A 21,782-nucleotide genomic window follows, 5' to 3' on the forward strand; every position below is an offset into this window, starting at 1 on the left:
TATTGTCTTCCAATAATTTGAAACTATGTAAAGTAATAGTTATTAACAGGTTTTTTTAAATTAAGGAATAATTAAATATTTGAATATGTAGTGTTTTGAAATCATTTGTTACACAATACAATATTTGTCATTTCTTGTATTAAAATTCTACCTGCAGAATTTTATTAATGGTAAGTTAATACATTATTAATAAATTTTTAAATGGTACTGAATTTCATTTGCTTTCAGAAATATTTTTAATTCCTGTTAAAAGCCTGTGTAATTTGAGAATTTTTGTTAACTGACATTTTGTGTTGTAGGAAGATCATAACAATTTTATCAAAACCAATAAACTTGTACTGATAGTGTATAAATATTATATACTTGTGCTCTGTTATATAAGTCTGATGGTGATTTTGATTTATTTATCTAGAGTAACAGTTGAAATTAATATTAAATGTTTAAATTTATTTTATGATAATTATAAACAAATTATTTCATAAGTTTCTAAAGTAGGTTTTAGTAGTAGTTTTTAGTTTAAAATTGAGTCTTCTAAAATCTATAAAACAGCTCTGAGAAACAAATGTTTTCTAATTTATACAATGATCTTGCATACATTTCTACACTGTAGACATCAAGCATTCAGTTATTTTAAAGACTCTGCAATTTTACATTTTGCAACAAAAACAAAAATTTGCTCAGAAACAAATGTTCATTATGTATTTTGTACAGGTGGGTTTTAATTTGAAAGTTTTGTTAATTATATTAAAACATTCAGGCAAAGAAAAGCTTTGGAAAATCGAACCAACCTTGAGGATGACAAGATGTCTATTTTAGAAGCAGAGCTAGGCCAAGCTAGATTACTAGCCGAGGAGTCTGACAAAAAGTACGAAGAGGTAAGTGAATCTACATTGTGATTTCATACTAAAAACATTGACTGTCAAACTAAATGGAAACACCTTCTTCATAACTTTAAATGTGAATAATTCATTCAAACATCAGTAATTTTAAAATATTTAAAATGACCTTTTACAAAAGATGTTCTTAAGTATTAACTTTTTAGATGGCTGTTTGCTGCTGTTTAACTGCACTCTTCTATATTGTCTGTGTGCCATTCTGTATAACTTTGCCTGTGTAGTAATACGTTTTTGTGATGAGTGTTATGTTCAAGGTACTTAAAGTAGTAACCATGTAGTAGTCGGTATTTGTTTAAGTTACTTCTAATTATTACATACAAATTAATGGAAGAGAGAGGAAATCAGGATTGAGCTTCAGTCTTGGAGTGTGCATGTTTGATTGTACGATATATTTACAAACTACATAAACTACATTTTCTCTATTATTAAACCTGAGATGAAATGTGGTAGTGCTTACCAAATAATCAGTGATGTCAAGAAAACCCACTTGTAGAGAAATATATATGCAAAAACGGCTCGTTTGGGTTGAGAAAATATTTTACATAGAAGAGCGAACAACGTTTCGACTTTCTTCGGTCATCGTCAGGTTCACAAAGAAAGAGGTAACTGACCGGAAGCTGACCACATGTTTGAAAGGGGTTGTGTAACTGAGTGTCGGAATGTAGAGGGCAGTGTTAGATGTTTGAATAGGATTTTATTTATTTTAGTATATTAATATAGGTATAAAGGCATTCCTTTATATTGGTTCATTTTGGGTTTAAGTTGTTGTATAAGTAAGGATTCTTTAATTTTGCATTTGTTTATGTTTGTTTCTTTTTTTAGTATTTGAATGTTTTCTACGGTTTTCTATTTGAAAACGTGTGAAGGTGACTTTTTATGTTCTTTGAATCTGGTTTCCATTTTTCTACTTGTTTCTCCATTACAGAAGTTGTGGCAGTTGTCACATTGTATTTTATAAATAATGTTGGTGTGGTGTTTGTCAGTGTAGTTTTTACATAGTATAGACCTCAGTTTTGTGCCTGGTTTTTGAATAAATTTGGTATTAACTGGAATGTCATATTTTGTTACTAGTTTTTGCCAAATGTTGGTTATTTTTCTGCTGATGTCAGGAATATATGGTATGCAGCAGTATATGGTTTCGTGATTTTTTTGATTCATGAAATATATTTACTTTTGTTGGTTGATTTTGCATTCTGTCTAGGTGTGTGCGTATAATGTTTTCTACGGTTTGTGGATGAAACTTATTGATGTTGGTGAAGTATTGTTTTATTTTGTCTAATTCATTGTTAATTTTATCTGGTGAGCATAGGTTTATGGCTGTGTTTATTTGGTTTCTTAGTATGTTGAGTTTTTGTTTTGTTTCATGTGCTGAGTCCCAAGGAACGTATAGTCCGTTATGGGTGATTTTTTGGTGGATTTCTGTTTTGAATTGTGTGTCGGTTCTTGTAATTTTGAGGTTAAGAAATGATATTTGATTGCTTTCTTCCTGTTCACATGTGAAGTTAATGTTGGGATGTGTAGAGTTAATGTGATTTGAAAAAATTAAGTATGTGTTCTGTAGATTTGAATCCCTCAACCGTGTCATCTACATATCTGTACCAGTATAGTGGTGGATGTAATGCTGTGTTAATTTCTTGTGTTCCAACTTGTGTCATAAAAATATTAGCTAGAACTGGTGATATTGGGTTGCCCATGAAGTTTGTTTTCATCCTGGTGAATTCTACAAGGGTTGCTAACTGGTTGCTGGGAATGTCTATAGATGGGTTAGGGTCTCGGATATAGAGTTCTAAGGCTATCTTGCAGGCTTCAGTGGTTGGAACTTCTGTAAAGAGGGATATAACATCGAAACTGGCCATTAAGGCTTTATGATTTAGATTAGACTTGAACTTAAAAGAGTCTTTGAATGAGCTGGCTGATGTTACATATTTGGAGAATGTCCATGCTATGTATTTACCAAGATTGTAATTAAACGATCCATATTTGGACATTATTGGTCGTAATGGACAATCTGGTTTATGAGGTTTGGGGATGCCGTATATTTGTGGTGTGCGTGAGTCGGTTTTACATAGGTAAGAATAAAGTGTTTGTGAAATTGTGTTGGCTTTTTTCATTTGTAGTAGTAATTTGTTCAATTGCATCTCGTGTGTCTTTGTTGGATTTGTGTGTATTGGTTTAAATTTGTTTGTGTCTGATAGGATGTTCTTCATTTTTTGGGTGTATTCATTCGTGTTCATTATGACTATAGCGTTACCTTTATCTGCTTTTAGAATTTTAATGTTTTTGTCTTGTTTTAGGTTTTTAATTCAAACATCTAACACCGCCCTCTACATTCCGACACTCAGTTACACAACCCCTTCCAAACATGTGGTCAGCTTTCGGTCAGTTACCTCTTTCTTTGTGAACCTGACGATGACTGAAGAAGGTCGAAACGTTGTTCGCTCTTCTATGTAAAATATTTTCTCAACCCAATTTTCTTTGCATATATATAGTGTTTACCAAACTTTTTAAAGGATAGATGTTTGTTCTTTTCTTGAGTTTTCTGGAGGTAAAATTTAACTCGTCTTTCCTTGATATTGTTTGTGTGAAGCAATTTAATTTTATGGCTTATTTAAAAGTTGAGCTGTGTCTCTTGTTTTTAATCTTTCTTTCAAACACATGCACAGCAAGTTCTTAACCCTGTGGGCTGTAACTGCAAAAACATGTTGCATAGATTATTAAAATCTCCATCTGAACCTCACTGTGCAAAGAATGCAGCAGTATAAACATGTGTGCTTATCTCTTGGACACTTGTATCCAATTAGAGGAACATTTGGGGATACCCTGCTTTGTAAAGCCCAAGTCAAACGTTTTTTTCTTTAAATATGACCTTAATACACTCAGAATTTTGTTCTTATCTGTCTGTTTACTATTGTATTTGGTAACTTAGTTTCAGTAAAGACACTTTTGCTGATGAAGATTAGCTGTGATGGCTTCATGAAGTACAAACAAGTATCATCATTTATTCTTATTTTTATCACGTTACTTAGTAAGCACACAATAATTGAATTATTGAACATAAATGTCATCCGTTTATCAAGATGTTGCTACACAAATAGTAGCTTAAGACATCTCGTCGTGCAGCAGCAGTTGTAATTTTTGACAGTTAGTGTTTTTTAGTGGTTTAAGTGAAATGTTAAATAAATGTGTAGATTAAAGAAGCTTAATTATCTGCATGCAAAATAATTTTCTGGGAAATATTAAGATTCTTATTTATTTTTGAACTGCTTGTTTTATTATGTTACTAGTTTGCAGATTGCCTAAATAGTTTCTGTTGTGGACATGTAACCAAGGAATGGTTGTTATTTTGCTTGTTTTTGTACACAGCACTTTCTATTCCAGTGTGTTTTAAAATACTAATTGTTTTTTTCTGTGTCCCAGTATAACAGCTGCTATAGCAACTTTCAGGAATATATAACTTACTGTGTTGTTTATTGTGGTTATAACTGGTGTAATTTGCAGGGTATGGACTTATCCTGAATTGATTAACAAAACGGTTTGAGTGTAAATGTTTTTTTACTAACTAATATGTATGTGCATGTGTGCATGATTTATAGATGGCTCGTAGGATTGCTGTGTTAGAAGCAGACTTGGAGCGAGCAGAAGAAAGGGCACATGGGGGTGAAAGGTGAGAGCTACAGAACTAAACTTAATCCCACTTATATTTAATCTAGATATTGTGAATATTGGAATTTGTCAAAAAGAAATTTAAAATACTGTAATTACTGTTTTTAAAGTTTACTTATGGTCAAAAATGCTGTTGACAGTGAGGTTACTCAATTGATAAAATAGTTTGTGATCTTTTATTCAGGGTGTTCGGAAAGTCACTGTGCACTTATATATTTAATAACAGACATGTTTCAATATAGAATACTGGAGGTAAATATGAATGACAATTATAAAGAATGTTGAAAGTGACCCCCGTTGGCATCAGTACAGGCTTGGATCCTTCTTATTTTGTTTCTAAACACCGCTATCAGTTGCTGGCTTGAAATAGACTGAATATGATTACAAAACTGCACAATGTCTTTCCGAACACCGTGTATGTGAGAAAATATTTAATTTTTGTTATTTCCAGGTTGATTTTCTGTTTTTCTGAACTAAATTTTTCTCTGATCTGAAATTTATTTGTAGTTTTGTGAAGTTATGTTTTAAGTTTTAAGGTTTAACACTTTTATGATGAGTCACAGGCCATGTGATTTGTATTTGACTTGCATTCAACATTTTATTCAACTATTTTATTAATTTATGTTAAGTTTGGAATCAAATTGTAGATTAGTTTAAAATTTATTGTATGAATTGATTTCTGAATTTAGAAGTGAGTATTAAAAGAACCCACCTAAATATAGATTTTAGTGAGTTGCTTGGTATGCTGAATGCAGTACTAGATACAGTTAGATGTTTGTGATGTCAAAATACTAAGTCTATATTTTCATACCACTTAGGAACTCAAATTACTAGTATTGACAAGTTAGAATATAAAATAAGAACCTCGTATCTTTATTCTGCTGTGATGTGACTTATGTAGTAAATCGCATGCAGTGGCATTATTCACTTCTTTCCATTTTTGGAGATGATCCTTTGTATACTCTTACTGTAATGTACAATGTGAATAATCAATCGGGGATGTTTTGTGCCATTTTAATATGTGAAAAGGCTACCATGTTCTTTTGATCCAAGATTTTAAGGAGGTATGTTGTGTCCTTTGTCTACTTGTCCACCAAAACGTTACTGAGACCAGGTGAGTTTTATATTATTGGGTATGTGGCTTGAGTACACATGCACTGCATGAATGCCAGTTATGTAATATTAGGTAGGCATGAGTGAGAGGTCAATATTATTAGTTTCTGTAGAATATATATTTGTACTTTTGTTATGTGGTCATTTCAACATGGAAAAAAAAATTTATGATGGTTACAAGGTCGGTCAAATGACAGACCCCCCCACATAAGGTGTAGAAAATAACATAAAATATAGTCTTACTGAAAACAGATGTTTGAAATGTATTTAGGAGGTTTCAGAGATTGCACAAATTATAGATTTTTGGGACAAAAATAGTTTTTTAATCATAATATGAAATCACTTCTTACTTGGACTGGTAGTGAAACACTTTACTTTCATAAACAAATCTTTAGTTAAAATATTTCATTTAAAAATTTGATTTTTTGTGTACAAAATACTTGTAATCTTTACTAAAAGTCTGCCAAATTATGTGAAGGTAAATATACTGTATCATAAGATATATAGGATAAATATTTAACTTGTGTATATGAACTTGTATATTATACTAAGCTCCTTGTGAAAGGGTTGAACAGTATTTTTCTCATGCTTTGTTTTTGCATTTTACCTATTCAACATGCAAAGTAATTTTAAGATTAAAAACTTGTGCATCAGACTTTTCATGCAAAAGATTTATAATACCCAAATAGTTATCAAACATTTCTTAAGTAGAAAACCTTTATCCATTATTTTCAGTAATGAATTTGTGTTCAATCAATTTGACCAATCTTGTAATCACCATGAAAATAATTAAAAATATAAATTGATTTGTTGTTTGTTTTAGAATAATTACAGGTTATAACAGAAATACATATCTTTCAACTTAATAGCTTAAATCTGTATAACATTATGATTTATGAATATATTGACCTTTCAGCCATGCCTGGCTATAAACATACAGAAATTAAAATGATTGTATGGAGAATGTGAAACAAAATTTTTCTAGGTTTTATACATACATTTTAAATAACCAAAAATTAAATTACTGTATTGATAATATAGAATTCCATTATAATTTATTATGTTTAATAATTACATTGAATTTGGGTCTTAACAAAAAACAAACAAACCCACTTTTGAGCAGACTACAAACTCATCTGACCAATATGTGAAGGTTTGTCAAAAGAAAGATGACACTGATGTTTGAAAATGACTGAGAAACCCACCAGAGGGACATTCTGTGCTTTTGATTAGTTATTCACCTGGTGTATATAGAAATGTACATAAGGAACTGTTTTCAAAACTGGAAAGCAAGGTAACAGTGTTTTGATTTGTCACATGTGCAATATATCAACAAGTTCAACATACCATGTGATACACGAACATCTGTTTAGGATTTGTTTTTAATATTTACTTTTAAGTATAGTAAACTTTGGATTATAATCTATAGCTTGATACCAATCTTATGACCATAGGTTGATAAAATAGTAATTAAATAACATTTGAATGCAAGTCAGTAAATGGATGCATGGCCTGTAACTTGTGATTCATCTTGAAAGGATTAACTTGTCACCTAGAAAAAGAACCCTGCAACAAGTCTTACTAAGCCATTTTAAGTTATGTACAATGCATTGTAAAGAATCTCTGAACATAAGTCACTGGGATAAGCAGTGGACATGCCCTTTTCAACACTGTCCAACATAATTTAAAAAAAAAAACTGTCTTAAAATCCAAGCTGAGATGATATGGTTTCGACCTTTGGGTACCACAAGTAGTTGGAGATTGAAATTGGTATTAATATTATTTTATATGACAACAAACCAGTTGTGGGCTGTTGATTTATGTGAGATGGAGCTGTTGAAACAACAGGTGCTGGAAAACAATTTTTTCAAAATCATTCTAATATAATGTATGCAACCTCTAAAGATGTCCATCCACTTCAAGAAGGGTTTAACCCTAAATAATTTCTTTTATATGTCGTGTGTCAAGGTATTGTTTGTACTAAAATTCATGTAAAGAAAAAGATCTCATTCTGAAAAAGATGTAAAATACAGAAACGCCTGTAATCTGTAGGAGTTTCTAATTGTTCTCCACTATACACGGAATGTCTTGTTTCCCTCTACAGTTTGTGTTCCACCAGATATTTGCAAGCCACTAATCTTGTGAATTTGTGCCACGCAACAAAGTAATAATGCAAAAATCCTCGACCAATAGGAATGTGATGTGTATATGTTCAATAATGCCATCTACATTTGTACTTGTGACATCAGCTAATGTGAGTGAGGGTATTACTTATCCTGAAGAAATTACCAATACTTTAGTATAGAGTTTTTATTTGTAGAAGACCTGACAGCCATTTTTCAATGCAGAGTCTATGATGCAGCTCTGCTTCTGACCCTTCCACTCATTTCCCTTTTGAGAGTGTTCTGGCAGCATCATGGACCCCACCATACACATTGTAAAATAGGTGTCTGGTCTTCCACATATAAAGAACTTCATACTTAAGTATTTGTAATTTGTTCAGGATGAGCAGTATCTTCACTGTCATCTGTTTATGAAGAAGTCAAGTTGAATTGTATTTCTAAACTCAGTCAAGTGAAAGTTGACAAACTGAAACATTTCTTTACATGATTGTCCTGAGGAAAATGTTGAGGATTCACGAGTGAAGGGGTAGAGGGTGTTATTGGGCATGGAGGTGTGTTACATTCTCCTCTGTGGAAGATTTTGTTGCGTGATTACATCATTGGATAATGGTGAAAGTTCACATGAGGTTAGGTGGGAGTTTCCATAGTACTGGTTGCTTATAAATCTGGCAGATCATGTGAACTCAGAATACCTTATTTTCCTTCAATGTGTAGAGGTATCCATTGGAAATACATTTTGGTAAGGAAAATGTTGACACTTCATGTCTTTTTTTTTTTTATGCACCTAGAGCTGGGAAAGTTCATTAAGTTGGAACTTTCAGAGTTTCACGCACTGTATTCAAGATGTGTGTGAATGTTGGGCACGTGTTTTACGTATGTCTTGATTACATTCTCTTTATTAAGACATTTGAATTGTACTCGACCATGTATTAAACCTTCAAATCTGGACTGACAGCTCATAGGTTAGCACAGGTATTTATAGTATTAAAATGGGGATTCAGTCTCTTTGAATGGAATTCATGTAACCAATTGTGTGTTGTTTATTTCAAATATTTCAAAAATGTAATTAGTAATAAAACAAAACTTCTAATAAAGATTTTTGAGTTTTATCTGATAGAAAAATGTCAGTAGTTTTGAGGTTTATGATTGCCTTTGGTGAAGTTTTTTTTTTAACACACTGACTCCCACACAACTTGCTAGTCAGTTGTGACAGTCTTTATATTTTGTTGTGAAATTCAATCAAATTTTAAACATGCAAGGTGTTTCAGCTTGGACTCGTGTAATTTTTCTTCTTCTGTCCTGTAGTAAGGTTGTCAATCTTGAAGAGGAACTGAGGATAGTTGGAAACAACCTGAAGTCCTTGGAAGTCAGTGAGGAGAAGGTAGGCAATTGCAGCTTTTAAATATTTGTCATGCAAAAGACTTAAAAGGAGACTGACGTTTGTTGAGAATGAATGAGTAACTGAGGTTTGTGGAGCTTTTTATTCTCTTATTAAAAAAAAACAAAAAAAAACTTCCATTTAGTTTGAGATGTGATCCCAACAGTTGGCCCTCGCTTATCTCCTCTTTTTTCTGAGCAGTTTGTTGTCTTTTTTAATGGAATATCTCTGGAAAAATGAAGTAACAAAGCAACAGTCAGCATTTACTTAATCAAAATAACACCAGTTTGGTTTTAGATGTTATTACTTTATTCAACACAACACCAGTTTGGTTTTAGATGTTATTACTTTATTCAACACATGTCTAAAAACATTTATTTTTCTTTTTAAACAAGCTACAAAACAAGACCATTGTTAAAAGGTTCTGATTTAAAATTAACAGTTTGTATTTTTTAAGCATAACAAAAGCATCTCATTATAAGCACTTAAACCAAAAGGACAAAATGAAAACAATTTTAATACAAGAGGATTTGTCAGATATGAACACTGTCTTGTGTTTTTGAAATGTCTATCAAGGAACATTTGGAAATTTTACTGTATGTGAAAATAAAGAAACTGACCATATTAACAACTTTAAAAATTATATTCTTTACTTCATATCTAAATAATTCAAAAACAAAACAAAAACCTATCCACCTACAGTTGTTTTTTCCTTTTTTGGTTTTTACATTAAAATCACTATAGCATCTTCTAGAATTAAAGAAACTGCTTACTGAAGCTAAAACATCTACCTTTAATGAATAGTTAAAAAACATGTTCCATTTGTAAGAATGGTGGTTTAAACTAGTTTGGCATCTATTTTGACAAAAATTCACTTGACCACTAACGAAAGCTTTTTTTTTTTTGCATAGGTTTTAAGAATTAAGTGTTCTCTTGTAAAACTGAAGTTCAAATTTTATATATATTCAAGTATATTAAGTTTCTTGTGATATAGGTGGCATCATTGTGTTGCACATAGTGTACTTTATTCATTAAAATTAATGGAAGTGTTTACCAACTGTAATATTCATACTCCTGTTTTTTTGTCCTTTTTACACTCCCCCCACCTTAATTATCCAAAGAAATTAATTGGAAGTGAGATTTGATGAATGGAGATTAAGACTTAGACAGTGTATTCCCACTGTAATGTGGGCCCTACTTTATTAGTTACCTCCCAAACCTAGGATACTTTTTATATCCCACATTATAGGATGTAACCTGGGGATCCTTTTAATTTATATGTTATCTCTGATTTGATTTTTGTTTGAGCTTATTTTTATTTATTAAAAATCATCATTTTGGTTAAATAATAAATGAAATATTTGACATTTTATTATGGATGTTGATGAAACAATTAGTTGTTTGGATTTGCCATTTTTCATTGTCCTTCCTATTCTTTAAAAACATAAATACTAGGTAATATTTTAAGTCAACTTCAGTGTTTTGTGTTACTGTTTGAAACATGCAAATATCTTTTCCTAATAATTTATTATTTCAACCAAAACAAACAAAAGTGGTTAGTGTAGTGTAGTCTGTAGAATCCTTTACTCACTGATCAACACAAGTCCTCTTACTAATGATTGTTGATGAAACAATCGGTCAAATTTTTCTTTTGTTCTTTTACCACAAATTTAAACATGGTGATCAGACTTGTTTTTTGTAACGTAGTTTTCAGCTTCTTGAAATACTTGAACTGTAATTACAGAAAGCATCATTTTTGCTTGCAGCAGTGAGAAGATAGAATTAAGTATAATTTTGTTTTTAAACAGACCCAGTTCATACTCTATTCATACCTCTCTACGTTTGTGTATCAGTAATGATTATTTTATAGGTGTATAAAGTTTTATTTAAGAAATATAAAAGAAATGGAAAGTTTAAGAATGGGTTATTTGAATATGATTGGAAGTCAGTAACCATTTGAAACTATGTATCACTTTTATTTAAACTTAATTTTAAAATAGTGGCATATCAAAGCATTTATTTTGGTTAAAAATATTTTTTTGTTTTGAAATGTTCTTTTAAAGTTGTATGTATTTTTGTCTTTATTTAAACATCTTTCTGTAACTTTATTTACGAAATATTTATTCAAGTGTTTTTCTGTTCAATATTTATAATTTGTTTGTTTTGTAGGTTGATATAATCTGTTTTTTTTCTATATTTTGTTTGCTAAAGCATAAGATTTTGTCTTCTGAAGCTCTTATTGGTTTTTGTTAAAAGAATAAAAAGACCTCTTCCCAGCAACTTGTCAAATCCTTTTTGTTTGAGCACCTGAAGTATAAAAGAAAGTTATTTTTCTACTGTGTATAAATCGTTTGCTGTTTTTACTTCTCTCTCTCTCTTTAGGCTCAGCAAAGAGAGGAATCCTTTGAGTTACAAGTCCGTTCATTGACCGCTAGGCTTAAGGAGGTGAGCTCATAGAATTTAAAATGTTTTGAGCTTGTATATATACATTTTTTTTTTCCTTTTTGTTATACACAGGCTCTCCAAAAGGAAGAATCATACCATCAACAAATTCGGCAATTATCGGACAGACTTCAGGAGGTATGGCAAAACTTGGCAAAGCAGAACACTAACCTTGCAAATCTAATACTAATATATGACAAAGAACTTCTTGAAGTTGTTTAAACAAAAAACTTGCAGTTTTGCCTTAACTAACTTGCATACAATGACACTAACAACTTTATTAGCAGCCATATGTTCAGTATCAACTGAAGGGTGATCTTATCAACCTTTAGTTTAAATTTTAAAAGGTTTTCAACAGAACTACTTCATTCAGCACTGTTAACTTAATCAGCTTCAATTTCCTCAAGTAACACAAGTTACATAATAGCATGAGTTTGTTTTTTTTATTCTAAGTGACATTATGGAGATTAAATACTTTGTATGCATAAAGAAATTGTTTTTCTTTTGCAATTTTCAGACTATTAATATTCTTCAAGTTGTAATTAAATAATTGTAAAATATCCTGTTCAAATAGTTTCTATTTCTTTCAGTACTCAACTGTTTTGTCTGTCTCCAGATATTCAGTTACTATCCTGAACAAACTAGTACAAACCTATTTAATGTGCAATTGTTGTTTAACTTGTATATTTTTATACTTTCAGCTGTAATTGCAGCTTTAGGTATGTTTGACTCTATTTAGGTGTTTTGTTGGTCTCTGTATGTATTAACTTTATCATAACTTTACTGATAAAGTAGATGCCTATACTAACAATTATACATGTGTAAAGTAGTTTTAATTTTAAACTGACAAAATGCTTGTAATAGGATTATTTGCTTCTGTGCAATGTTTTAAGCATTGTTATGATGTACAGAAGAGGGTAGAGAAATAGAGTAGAGTTTGAATGAAGTGTATGAATAACAGCAGAAAGTTCCCATCTGTGCTTAGGCTGAGGCCCGTGCTGAGTTTGCAGAAAGATCTATGCAAAAACTGCAGAAAGAAGTGGATAGACTGGAAGGTGAGTATATCTAAACCTCGTAGTTAGAACGTGTCAGTGTTACAAAGTAATTGTATGGACCTTTTTATCTTAATAAAGTATCCAACATTTTACCAGTTAGGTTTATCAGATTCTGTCCTTTAGTGTAATTTGTTTACTTGTCATTGTTGTAGTGAACATTACATAAAACAACTCTAGTGTATGTGTTGTCTTCCTTTTAACACTTAGAAAATTGTGACAATTCTGAAGGACAACGGTGTTGTCTATGAAGGGAAACCTTGTTTTCAGTTTGTCCTCTATTTAGTAGTGTCATTTTAAGTGTTTTTAACATCCACTGTTCAGAACTAGTGATGATTCCAATTTTGAAGTGCTAATTTGGAATTTATAATTTAATAGATTTTTATTCTTTCTTAGCCTTATAATGTCACGGTACTTAACTTTTCCAGTTCAAAATGTTTTTTGTTCTACAGTAACCCAGTCATTTCACACTAAGCCAATTTGACTGAATATATACATTTTTTTTACAGATTAGTTTTCTTTTATAGTGAAATAAGTATTTTAAAGTAACTATTGTTCCCTCAGAAATGCTGCCATGCTCGTGAATTTGTTTGTAAGTATAGTTAGAACAGTGTTAGGATGTTATTATATGTACTTTTTTGTTGATGTTTAAACTTTTAATTTGACATTTTGAATGTGAAGTAAACAGTGTTTTGTCTGTTAAAGGAGTTTGTTAATTAGACAAAAAAGGGTCTTTTTCTGATGTATCAGGATAAGAAAGCTTATTTTAATAAATTAGAAACATAGCATAGATTGAATGTTTGGTTTAACTTGCATGTAAGCATGTTTGTTGTGACAGATCTTTATTTTGATTGCATGACTGTTTTGGTGTTTGTAAAAAATTTATAAATTGGAGATTTGAAATAATGTAAATAAATAATCTCTACAGTAGAACAGAAACTTCTTAAAGATAAGATGACTTGTCAGTGTACTGTTTGTCATATTGTTAATAAGTAGAAAACAACTAGAACAAGGTACAATCTTTAAAAAAATGGTCACTTAATTTATCAAAAGTGTGATCAGTTTTTCAGTTTCTTAGTATATTTGCAACTGCTTTTTGATAAACTATCAGGCTGTTGCATAAGAAATGTCTGAATTTCAGGTGGACATTCAATTTTTAGTGGTTTGAAGAGAAACATTATTGTAAACTTGTCAGAATAACATGGGCTATTTTTTCTTATTTCGGAAACTAAATTGTATTTATATTGATTTTTGTCAACATGGATAACATTGATGTTCATGTAATTTTCTTGTACAAGTTCAAGCTTGGTCAACGTACAGCAATCATAGCTCATAATATCAATCATGCATTTGGTGATGGCACTGCTAATGAGCACACAGCACAGTGTTGGTTTAGTAGATTTCACTCTAATGACACAGCTCTTGGAAATGAGCATTGAGACCACCCTTTGACTTCCATTAATGAGGAAGAATTGAAGGTCTTAGTTAAATTCAATACCTGCCAAATCATTTTGAGGACTTGCCATCAATGTCATGTTTGTTATTTCAATTTTTTGACACCTTGAACCAATTGGTAAGGTGAAAAAGCGAGATAAGTGAGTACCTCATGAAATGACTAAACCCATCAAACAAGACAAGTTGAACTTTGTTCCTTGGTTTTTTACTTGCAACAAAAAAAGACCCATTTCTTCATGGAATTGTCATCTGTGATGAAAAGTGAATTCTTGCCAACATTCCATAACGGTGGTTTGACAATGAAGAAGCACCCAAAATAAACTCTTTTTACCCTAAGAAGCTTGTGGTCAGTGTTTGGTGATCGTTAGTAATTGTGATCAATTATTCTTAAACCCAGAAGAAACAATTGCAGCAGAGACATATTATTGTGAACTTGAAATTATGCAGCAAAAGATGTCCTGAAAACATCTGGCAGTAATCAGTTGTAGTGGATCCATACATGAAAATGCTCAGTCTCACGTGTTGTATTTTATTGTTCAGAAACTAAAATAACTTCAATATGATACTTTACACCAACCACTGTATTCACTAGGTCTTTCCCTTGCAGATTATAACTTTTGAACATCTTTTTAAAGGAAACAAACTTTCAAACTAAAGATCAATTGAAAGTGCTTTTAAAGACTTCATTACATCAAAGGATGTCCAGTTTGTTGAGAATGGCATTAATAAACCTACAACTCGTTGGTGCTTCCCACTAGTACAGCAGCAAGTCTACAGATTTACAATGCTAAAATTGGGTAGGATGGGCTCAGCAGATAGTCTGTGGCTTTGCTTTAAGAAAAATGCACACAACGCATTGGCAAATGTGTACAAGTCTAAAGAAGTTTACTTTGATTTAAATAAATTTACTAACAAAAAGATGTACTTCTTTTACATTTTCATTTTAAATATTTGACATTTCATATACGACAGCCTGGTGCTAAAATGTTATATAAATGCACATATGCTAAAAGTAAGTTTCATTTGAAGGATGATGGTGTTCCTGTAGAAGTGTCTTACAAAATGTACTGAGTTTGTTTGTCAAAAGTGATTACTTGTTTTAGTGTTAGCTTTATGGATGTAATAACTGTTAATAACAAGCCAACACTAGCCATAACTTTTAAATAATTATTTCTTGTTTGGTCACTATGTAAGAAAGCATACATAGATTCTCAGGGTATCAAATTTGGATTCTACTATCAGGAAGGAATTAAAAAAAAGAAAAAAAAAAACAAACAAAACAAATTATGTATCATGTGTTCCAGATGAGTTGATGGAAGAGCGAGAAAAGAGTCACCTTCTTCAGGAAGAGGTTGAAACAACCTTGAAAGATATTGCCTCCATGTGATTGTTAGGCCTTCAGCATGGTAAAAGGTTGGCCTGCATGATTTCCTTTGCCCCAAATTATTTTTGGTTTTTATTGTGCATGAATTTAAGTTTTTTTTTAATAAAAACACTTTTACTGGTGAATGATACTGCATGCATGTTTCTTTTATAATTCTGGTTGTGGTTAAAAAGTAGGTAATGTCAAAATGTTTTTTTTTTTTTTTAAATTAAACAAGAAGAAATGAGAAGTACAGATTTTTTATTTTGCTTTGTTTTATTTTAAGTGTATTCAGAATTCACTGACAAAAATTAGAAAGCACTAAAACTAACCTAGTTTGTGTATATAGATAATTTGTGTTTAACTGTACAAATGTCCTTCCCTCACCTGAAAATAGCACTGTTTAAGTTCCATAGTAGCATTATTATATTGGGATAGTGCTCAGAGGAGAAAATGTGGACTTTTACAGAAGAATGAGTCTATCATAGGATGGGATGTGGGCAACTAAACATGGGTGGAATTACAAAATGGAAAATTGTTAGGATGAGGCAGGAGCACATTGTTTTTGTATGTAATGCACAAATTAGCAGCTGTTGTTAGGACTGGGCAGGAGCACATTGTTTTTGTACATAATGCACAAATTAGCAGCTGATGTCACATTTCAGATTTATTTAGTTTTGTTGCACTGCAAGTTGCAGAAGCGTAGTTGCATGTTGTAGATGGATGGTGTTATTTTATGTTCTGCTTGTTTTTCACAATCTTTTGATTTGAAAAACCTTGTTTAAACCTCTTCCAACTGGAACATATCTCCTGTTTTAAAATTAGTGTAATAGTTAAGATAGCACTGTTATCAGAAACTTTCCTTACAAAACATTGGGGATAGGTCTCTTATAGGATGCTGATAGTAAGGGTATTGTTGAAGAGTAGATGTCTAAACATTTAAATATTCTATTCTGTTACCAAAAACAAATCGTGAGCTCTGTGGAAAATTTAGAATTGTCCTGAATCCTGTAGATAGTAATCCTTTGGCAGTAAGTAGGAAAATTAACCCATTCACTGCAGGTGGGTCTTAATTGCATATATTATTGTCCATACATGTAGTTTTTATTTCAACTTTTAATAATTTGTATGTTTGTTTTTTAATTTTGTAATATAAAAGGAAATGTTTAAAAAAAAACTTAATTTAAACATGTTACATAGCACCTTCTCATTTCTTGTCACTCAATTTATATTTGTTTTATGCCTACATTTAGTTAACAGATTATAAACATGAACTTTAGATACTGGCAAACTAGAATATAAACTTAGAATTTCCAATCACTTTGACTTGCTAAGAAATCATATTAACTATCAAATCAACCATTGGTGCTTCTTCGTCCTCCATTCTTTCTAAACATTTTCATTAGCTCCAACATTGTAGGGTGTTTTTTATGGACAACTTGTACCTCCACATGATTTTGATGATTGTTTTAAATAACTTTTGAGAGAAAATAATTTTAACACTGAATGGATACGACTAAGTTGTTACTCTGAAAGGTTATTGATTTGTTCAAACGTACATATATCATTTATAAACCAAAGCAAGTTACAAATTTTTTGGGTATACAAGTAGAGTAATTTGATATAAATTTTTCTTTGTAAATATATAATTTGAAGCCTGCAGAAATTATATTCTTTCACCCAACACTTAAAAATCTTAGCAATAAAAGGACACAAGGGCAAAAGATATACCCATAACTAACTTCATGTCAGTACTAGGAATCAGTTGTTTTATGTGATTTTCATTTATTATTCTATGTTGTAAGGAAAAATAACTAAAATGTAAACATTTGAGTAAATGTATAGTTGTGGCAACTGAATTACCAGTGTAGTTTGCAAACTATTGGTGTTAAGTTAGATTTGTACTTTGTAGGGCTGTTTAGTTAGGCCTACTTGACAACTTTTCTAATTCTCCAAGCTGAGATAAATTCAAAAGCAAATGATGTGACATTAGAAACTTTACTCAGTTTACATTCAAAAACTGAAACAAATGCACAGTTCTACAAGATTTATTATGTTCTGGTACAGATTGTGTACAAACCAATTACAACAGAAACTCAATGAAAACCACTCTGAAAATGTTTAGTATTGTAAGTCTAGTCTTCTCTAAAAAGCAAACGTGACTAGGTAATACTGACACCTGAGTTTTTATTGGTTGATTAACTCGTGTTGAAAAGGGAAATAATATTTTATAAACACGTGCTCAGATAATATTGTACACTTACGCTGCGAAATTTTAAGTACCCCGGTATGATTACCAATATTCAAAGAATTGCAGTGTTTATTGTATTGACACTAAACCACGTACTAAATGTTTTGAAAAGTCCAAAGAGCAATGTTGTTACTCTTATGGAATACATACATGAGCCAGTAACTTGCACGTCCTGTTGCTGGCATAAATGTTTTCACCGATTCCAAGTGCAGTGTAGTTACTCTATTTTCCAATAAAACTTTTAACATGTATTATGTGATACATTAGACATCCTAGTGCTGGAACATGGGTCGAGTTGACTTTCTTTTCTTGGATGGTTTGTTGATTTCAAGGGTATTGTATTATGGTGGTGTTATGTAAACAGTCTTGTGAAAAAAGCAGTAATTTATTGGTTTATTTCTAGGAGAGTTCTGCTTTAGTTGTTGACAGTAAAATAAATGCAAAATGTTTATAGCAGTTCAAATTCATAACAGAAGTACTTAATGGGGGAAGACAGTTACTCCTTTCACTCTGATTTTACAATTTCTCTTTTCATTATACTTTTTGGAATTTATCTACAGGCTGAAGACTCAGCTTTATCATTGAATAACTGGCGAGATAGAGTTTTACTAAAAACAAATGTTTGAAATGTACTTTGGAGATTTTAAAGATTATGCAAAAGAAATGTTATTGAGATGAATAGTATTTCTAATATAATATTAAAACTGCTTCCACTTGGACTAATACCAAAACATTGTACACTTAACCAAATCTTTAGTAGAAATACATCATTAAAAATCAGATTTTGTAAACATTACATCTTTAGTTAATGTAAATACTTTACGTTTGTGCAAACGCGTATGTGAACTTTTATATACTATACCAAGCCTGTTGTGAAAGGGTTAATAAACTTTCAGACCTATAAATTTTGATTTGTGATTAAGTGATGGTCAATTATATATTTAATTATGGGTTTTTTGTTTTCCTTACAAGTAATATACAAAAGTCTAGCCATTGAGGTTTCTTTATCTTCCTGTAATTTTGGATATTTAACTGTAACTCATGGCTCCATCTCTTGAATGATTTCAGATCTAATTACAGTTGTAGCTCTTGAGGATTCCCTCTAATTCATTATGATGTGTTTCTAATGTTTACCGTTTGTTACAATTATGAATTTATTAATAAATTTTTCCATTTCAGATGAACTGGTTCATCAAAAGGAAAGATACAAAGCCATCTCGCATGAATTGGACCAGACTTTTACAGAGCTTACTGGCTACTGAACATCCTTCTTGCTTTTACTGCCTTTGTATCTATATACATAAATATATATATAATTATAATTTTTTTAATAGTAATTTTACATGTCACTGTATAAAGGTTCAATGAATTGTGTAAGTGAACTGCTTTAGATTCACACTTTCTTCACAGTACTTTTCTAATTGTATCTTTGATTCCAGGTAAAGCTGTGAAATGAAATTGTAGGATTAAGTAATAATGACAAGATGCCTGTCACTACTGTTATTATCAAGTAAATCTAAAGCCTTTGGATATGCAAAGCTCTACAGTTGCTTCTTTGTTTCTAAGAATAAATGTATTTTTGTTTGTTTGTCAAACCCTCCTTTGTCACTGGTTTCTTAGTTTTAAATATAGATTAATGAATGATTGTTCTTCGAAGGGTGAGTAAAATAATGTAGAAATAACATAGGAGTAACTCTTCATGTATTTGTAAAACCTTTTTATTCTCCTTAAGTGCAAGGACTAGAACAATAAAAGGATGATTCTTACCACTTCTTTTTTTTTTCATAACATTTACCATTGATATGAAAGATCATTGCATTGTTTACAGTGTATGTTTAAACCACATGTACTACCAGCAGTACAAGTTTTGAACATACTCTGAACAAGTTCTGTTTGAGGTTAATAAAATCAGAACTTTCTAAAGTATTTACTTCAAAGTATATGTATATATACATCTTGGTGTGTACCTATTACATTTACACTGGAAAAATGGTGATAGCTTGATGTTAAATCTTATGTAGGATGGGTCTTAAACAGTTTGGTTTAGAATTATTTACTTATTAGTTTAAAAACAAAAGGACTCCACAGTAGATTGGTACAGATTCATTTGAAATGGGTGTGAGATTGTGGTTTACATTTAGGTGAAACTTGTCTATCTTAAATGTAACAACAGTTGGAGTGTGCTTGTTTGATTTCAAAACTCTCTCAAACTTAGAAGGTAGACAAAGCCAGTAAGTTTTAATATATTTTGGTCTAACATTCAAGGCAACAACTTTCACATAAGGAAAACTGGAACGTATTTATTCTCAGTATAATTATTCATTCTTTTAAAGATTTTACTAGCTTTGCTTTTTATATTTTCTATTTATTTATTTATTTGTCAGTGCGGAAGAGGAAGGAGACATCTTCAGCTTTCCACAATGGTATATAAAAACTTAATTTCCTATCCTGTTCTAACACCCACACACGTTCATGTTTTTAAGATTTGATAAATGTTAATTTCTTAGACATTGTTATTTAATGGTTCTCACCTAATTTTAGGTGCACACCTAGATAAAGGAATACCAAAGTAGCTTCTATCATCTTACTTGTATCTTAAGTTGAATACAAGTGGGAAAACTGCGAAGGGTTTTTCTTATGTGTTTTATTGCAAAAATAAGTTTACATTTTTCCTGTTGATATGCAATCAATAAAATATTAGTGAAAATTAAGTGTAGTATTTTATTTTGAAATGTCTTTTTGTATGTAGGAAAATGTATATCACACTTAAGTTTAGCAAATTAGTTTTAAATACACGAAACAAAATGTTTTATTAGATGTAACTTCTACGATGTTTAATCTTATTTCTTAAAGGATAGTAGCACATACAATCTAATCAAGACAGCATGCAACAGAAAAGTTTCTCTCATAAGACCTAACGTGATTAGCTTTCATGAGCAATATACAATATCTTTCACATTATCTTAACACAAGTAGAAACATGATGTAATGGTAAGAAATTCATCAAAACTTGAATACTGTTAGGGATGGTTGTAATTATAGTTTACAACTGAGAGGGTGAAACTGTTGAATACTGTTAGGGATGGTTCTAATTATAGTTTACAACTGAGAGGGTGAAACTGTTGAATACTGTTAGGGATGGTTCTAATTATAGTTTACAACCGAGAGGGTGAAACTGTTGAATACTGTTAGGGATGGTACTAATTATAGTTTACAACCGAGAGGGTGAAACTGTTGAATACTGTTAGGGATGGTTCTAATTATAGTTTACAACTGAGAGGGTGAAACTGTTGAATACTGTTAGGGATGGTTCTAATTATAGTTTACAACCGAGAGGGTGAAACTGTTGAATACTGTTAGGGATGGTACTAATTATAGTTTACAACCGAGAGGGTGAAACTGTTGAATACTGTTAGGGATGGTTCTAATTATAGTTTACAACTGAGAGGGTGAAACTGTTACACAAAATACAAGTATATAGCGTAGCACCTAAATATGGATTAGAAATAAATGTACTGGTATAATGAGTATACCAACAGTTCTCACTGTCTATACCACCTGAGCTGGTGCTGGACCTGGTGGTACTCTTCAAATGGAATACTGGAAGTAGTGTATTTGTGTTGGTTTAAGTTTAAGCCACACCAAACAAGAGTACAGTACATCCAATGTATAAACATGGAGAATTTCACAGTTAACATGCAAATAAATTCTTTGGCACAGTTTACCATCAGGATGCAAGCACTTGTAACACTAAAGTGAATTTAAAGGAGGGTACATATTTTATACCCTCTATTGAAGCTTTTTCCTCAATACCAGGGACTGTTGGCAGATGGCAGACAGGTGAGTGGTTAATGAAATACCAGAAAACTTCTTTACCAAAATTATTACTTAACCTGCAGCAATCCATGGTTTAAAAATAAGACAAAAATCCAATAATCTATCTTTGTTAAAGTTTTGCAAGCTACAGCAGGAGTAAATGCAGTTATCTAAACTTAGATGGAAGATAGTCACCACCCCTGCTGCCATTTCTTGTGCTACTTGTTTTT

General features: G+C 31.3%; 1 protein-coding gene across 9 annotated transcripts in view; it reads left to right on the forward strand.

The window, feature by feature from the left end:
• The window catches only part of LOC143238409 (tropomyosin-like), a 52,139-nt gene extending 31,692 nt beyond the window's left edge, over positions 1-20,447 (forward strand). For 2 of the 9 annotated variants that reach the window (XM_076478582.1, XM_076478588.1), the window contains 7 exons: positions 758-875; positions 4,490-4,560; positions 9,101-9,176; positions 11,556-11,618; positions 12,601-12,670; positions 15,427-15,535; positions 18,916-20,447. In XM_076478582.1, the coding sequence (XP_076334697.1) occupies positions 758-875; positions 4,490-4,560; positions 9,101-9,176; positions 11,556-11,618; positions 12,601-12,670; positions 15,427-15,509 (481 nt within the window). In that variant the 3' untranslated portion in view covers positions 15,510-15,535; positions 18,916-20,447. Of the gene's footprint in view, positions 1-757; positions 876-4,489; positions 4,561-9,100; positions 9,177-11,555; positions 11,619-11,690; positions 11,754-12,600; positions 12,671-15,426; positions 15,536-18,915 lie in introns of all 9 variants that reach the window. The other 7 variants (XM_076478585.1, XM_076478589.1, XM_076478586.1 and 4 more) reach the window with 4 other exon arrangements.
• The last annotated feature ends 1,335 nt before the right edge of the window (positions 20,448-21,782 follow it).

Source organism: Tachypleus tridentatus, chromosome 13, assembly GCF_004210375.1.
Source record: "Tachypleus tridentatus isolate NWPU-2018 chromosome 13, ASM421037v1, whole genome shotgun sequence".
In the NCBI taxonomy this organism is placed as follows: domain Eukaryota; kingdom Metazoa; phylum Arthropoda; class Merostomata; order Xiphosura; family Limulidae; genus Tachypleus; species Tachypleus tridentatus.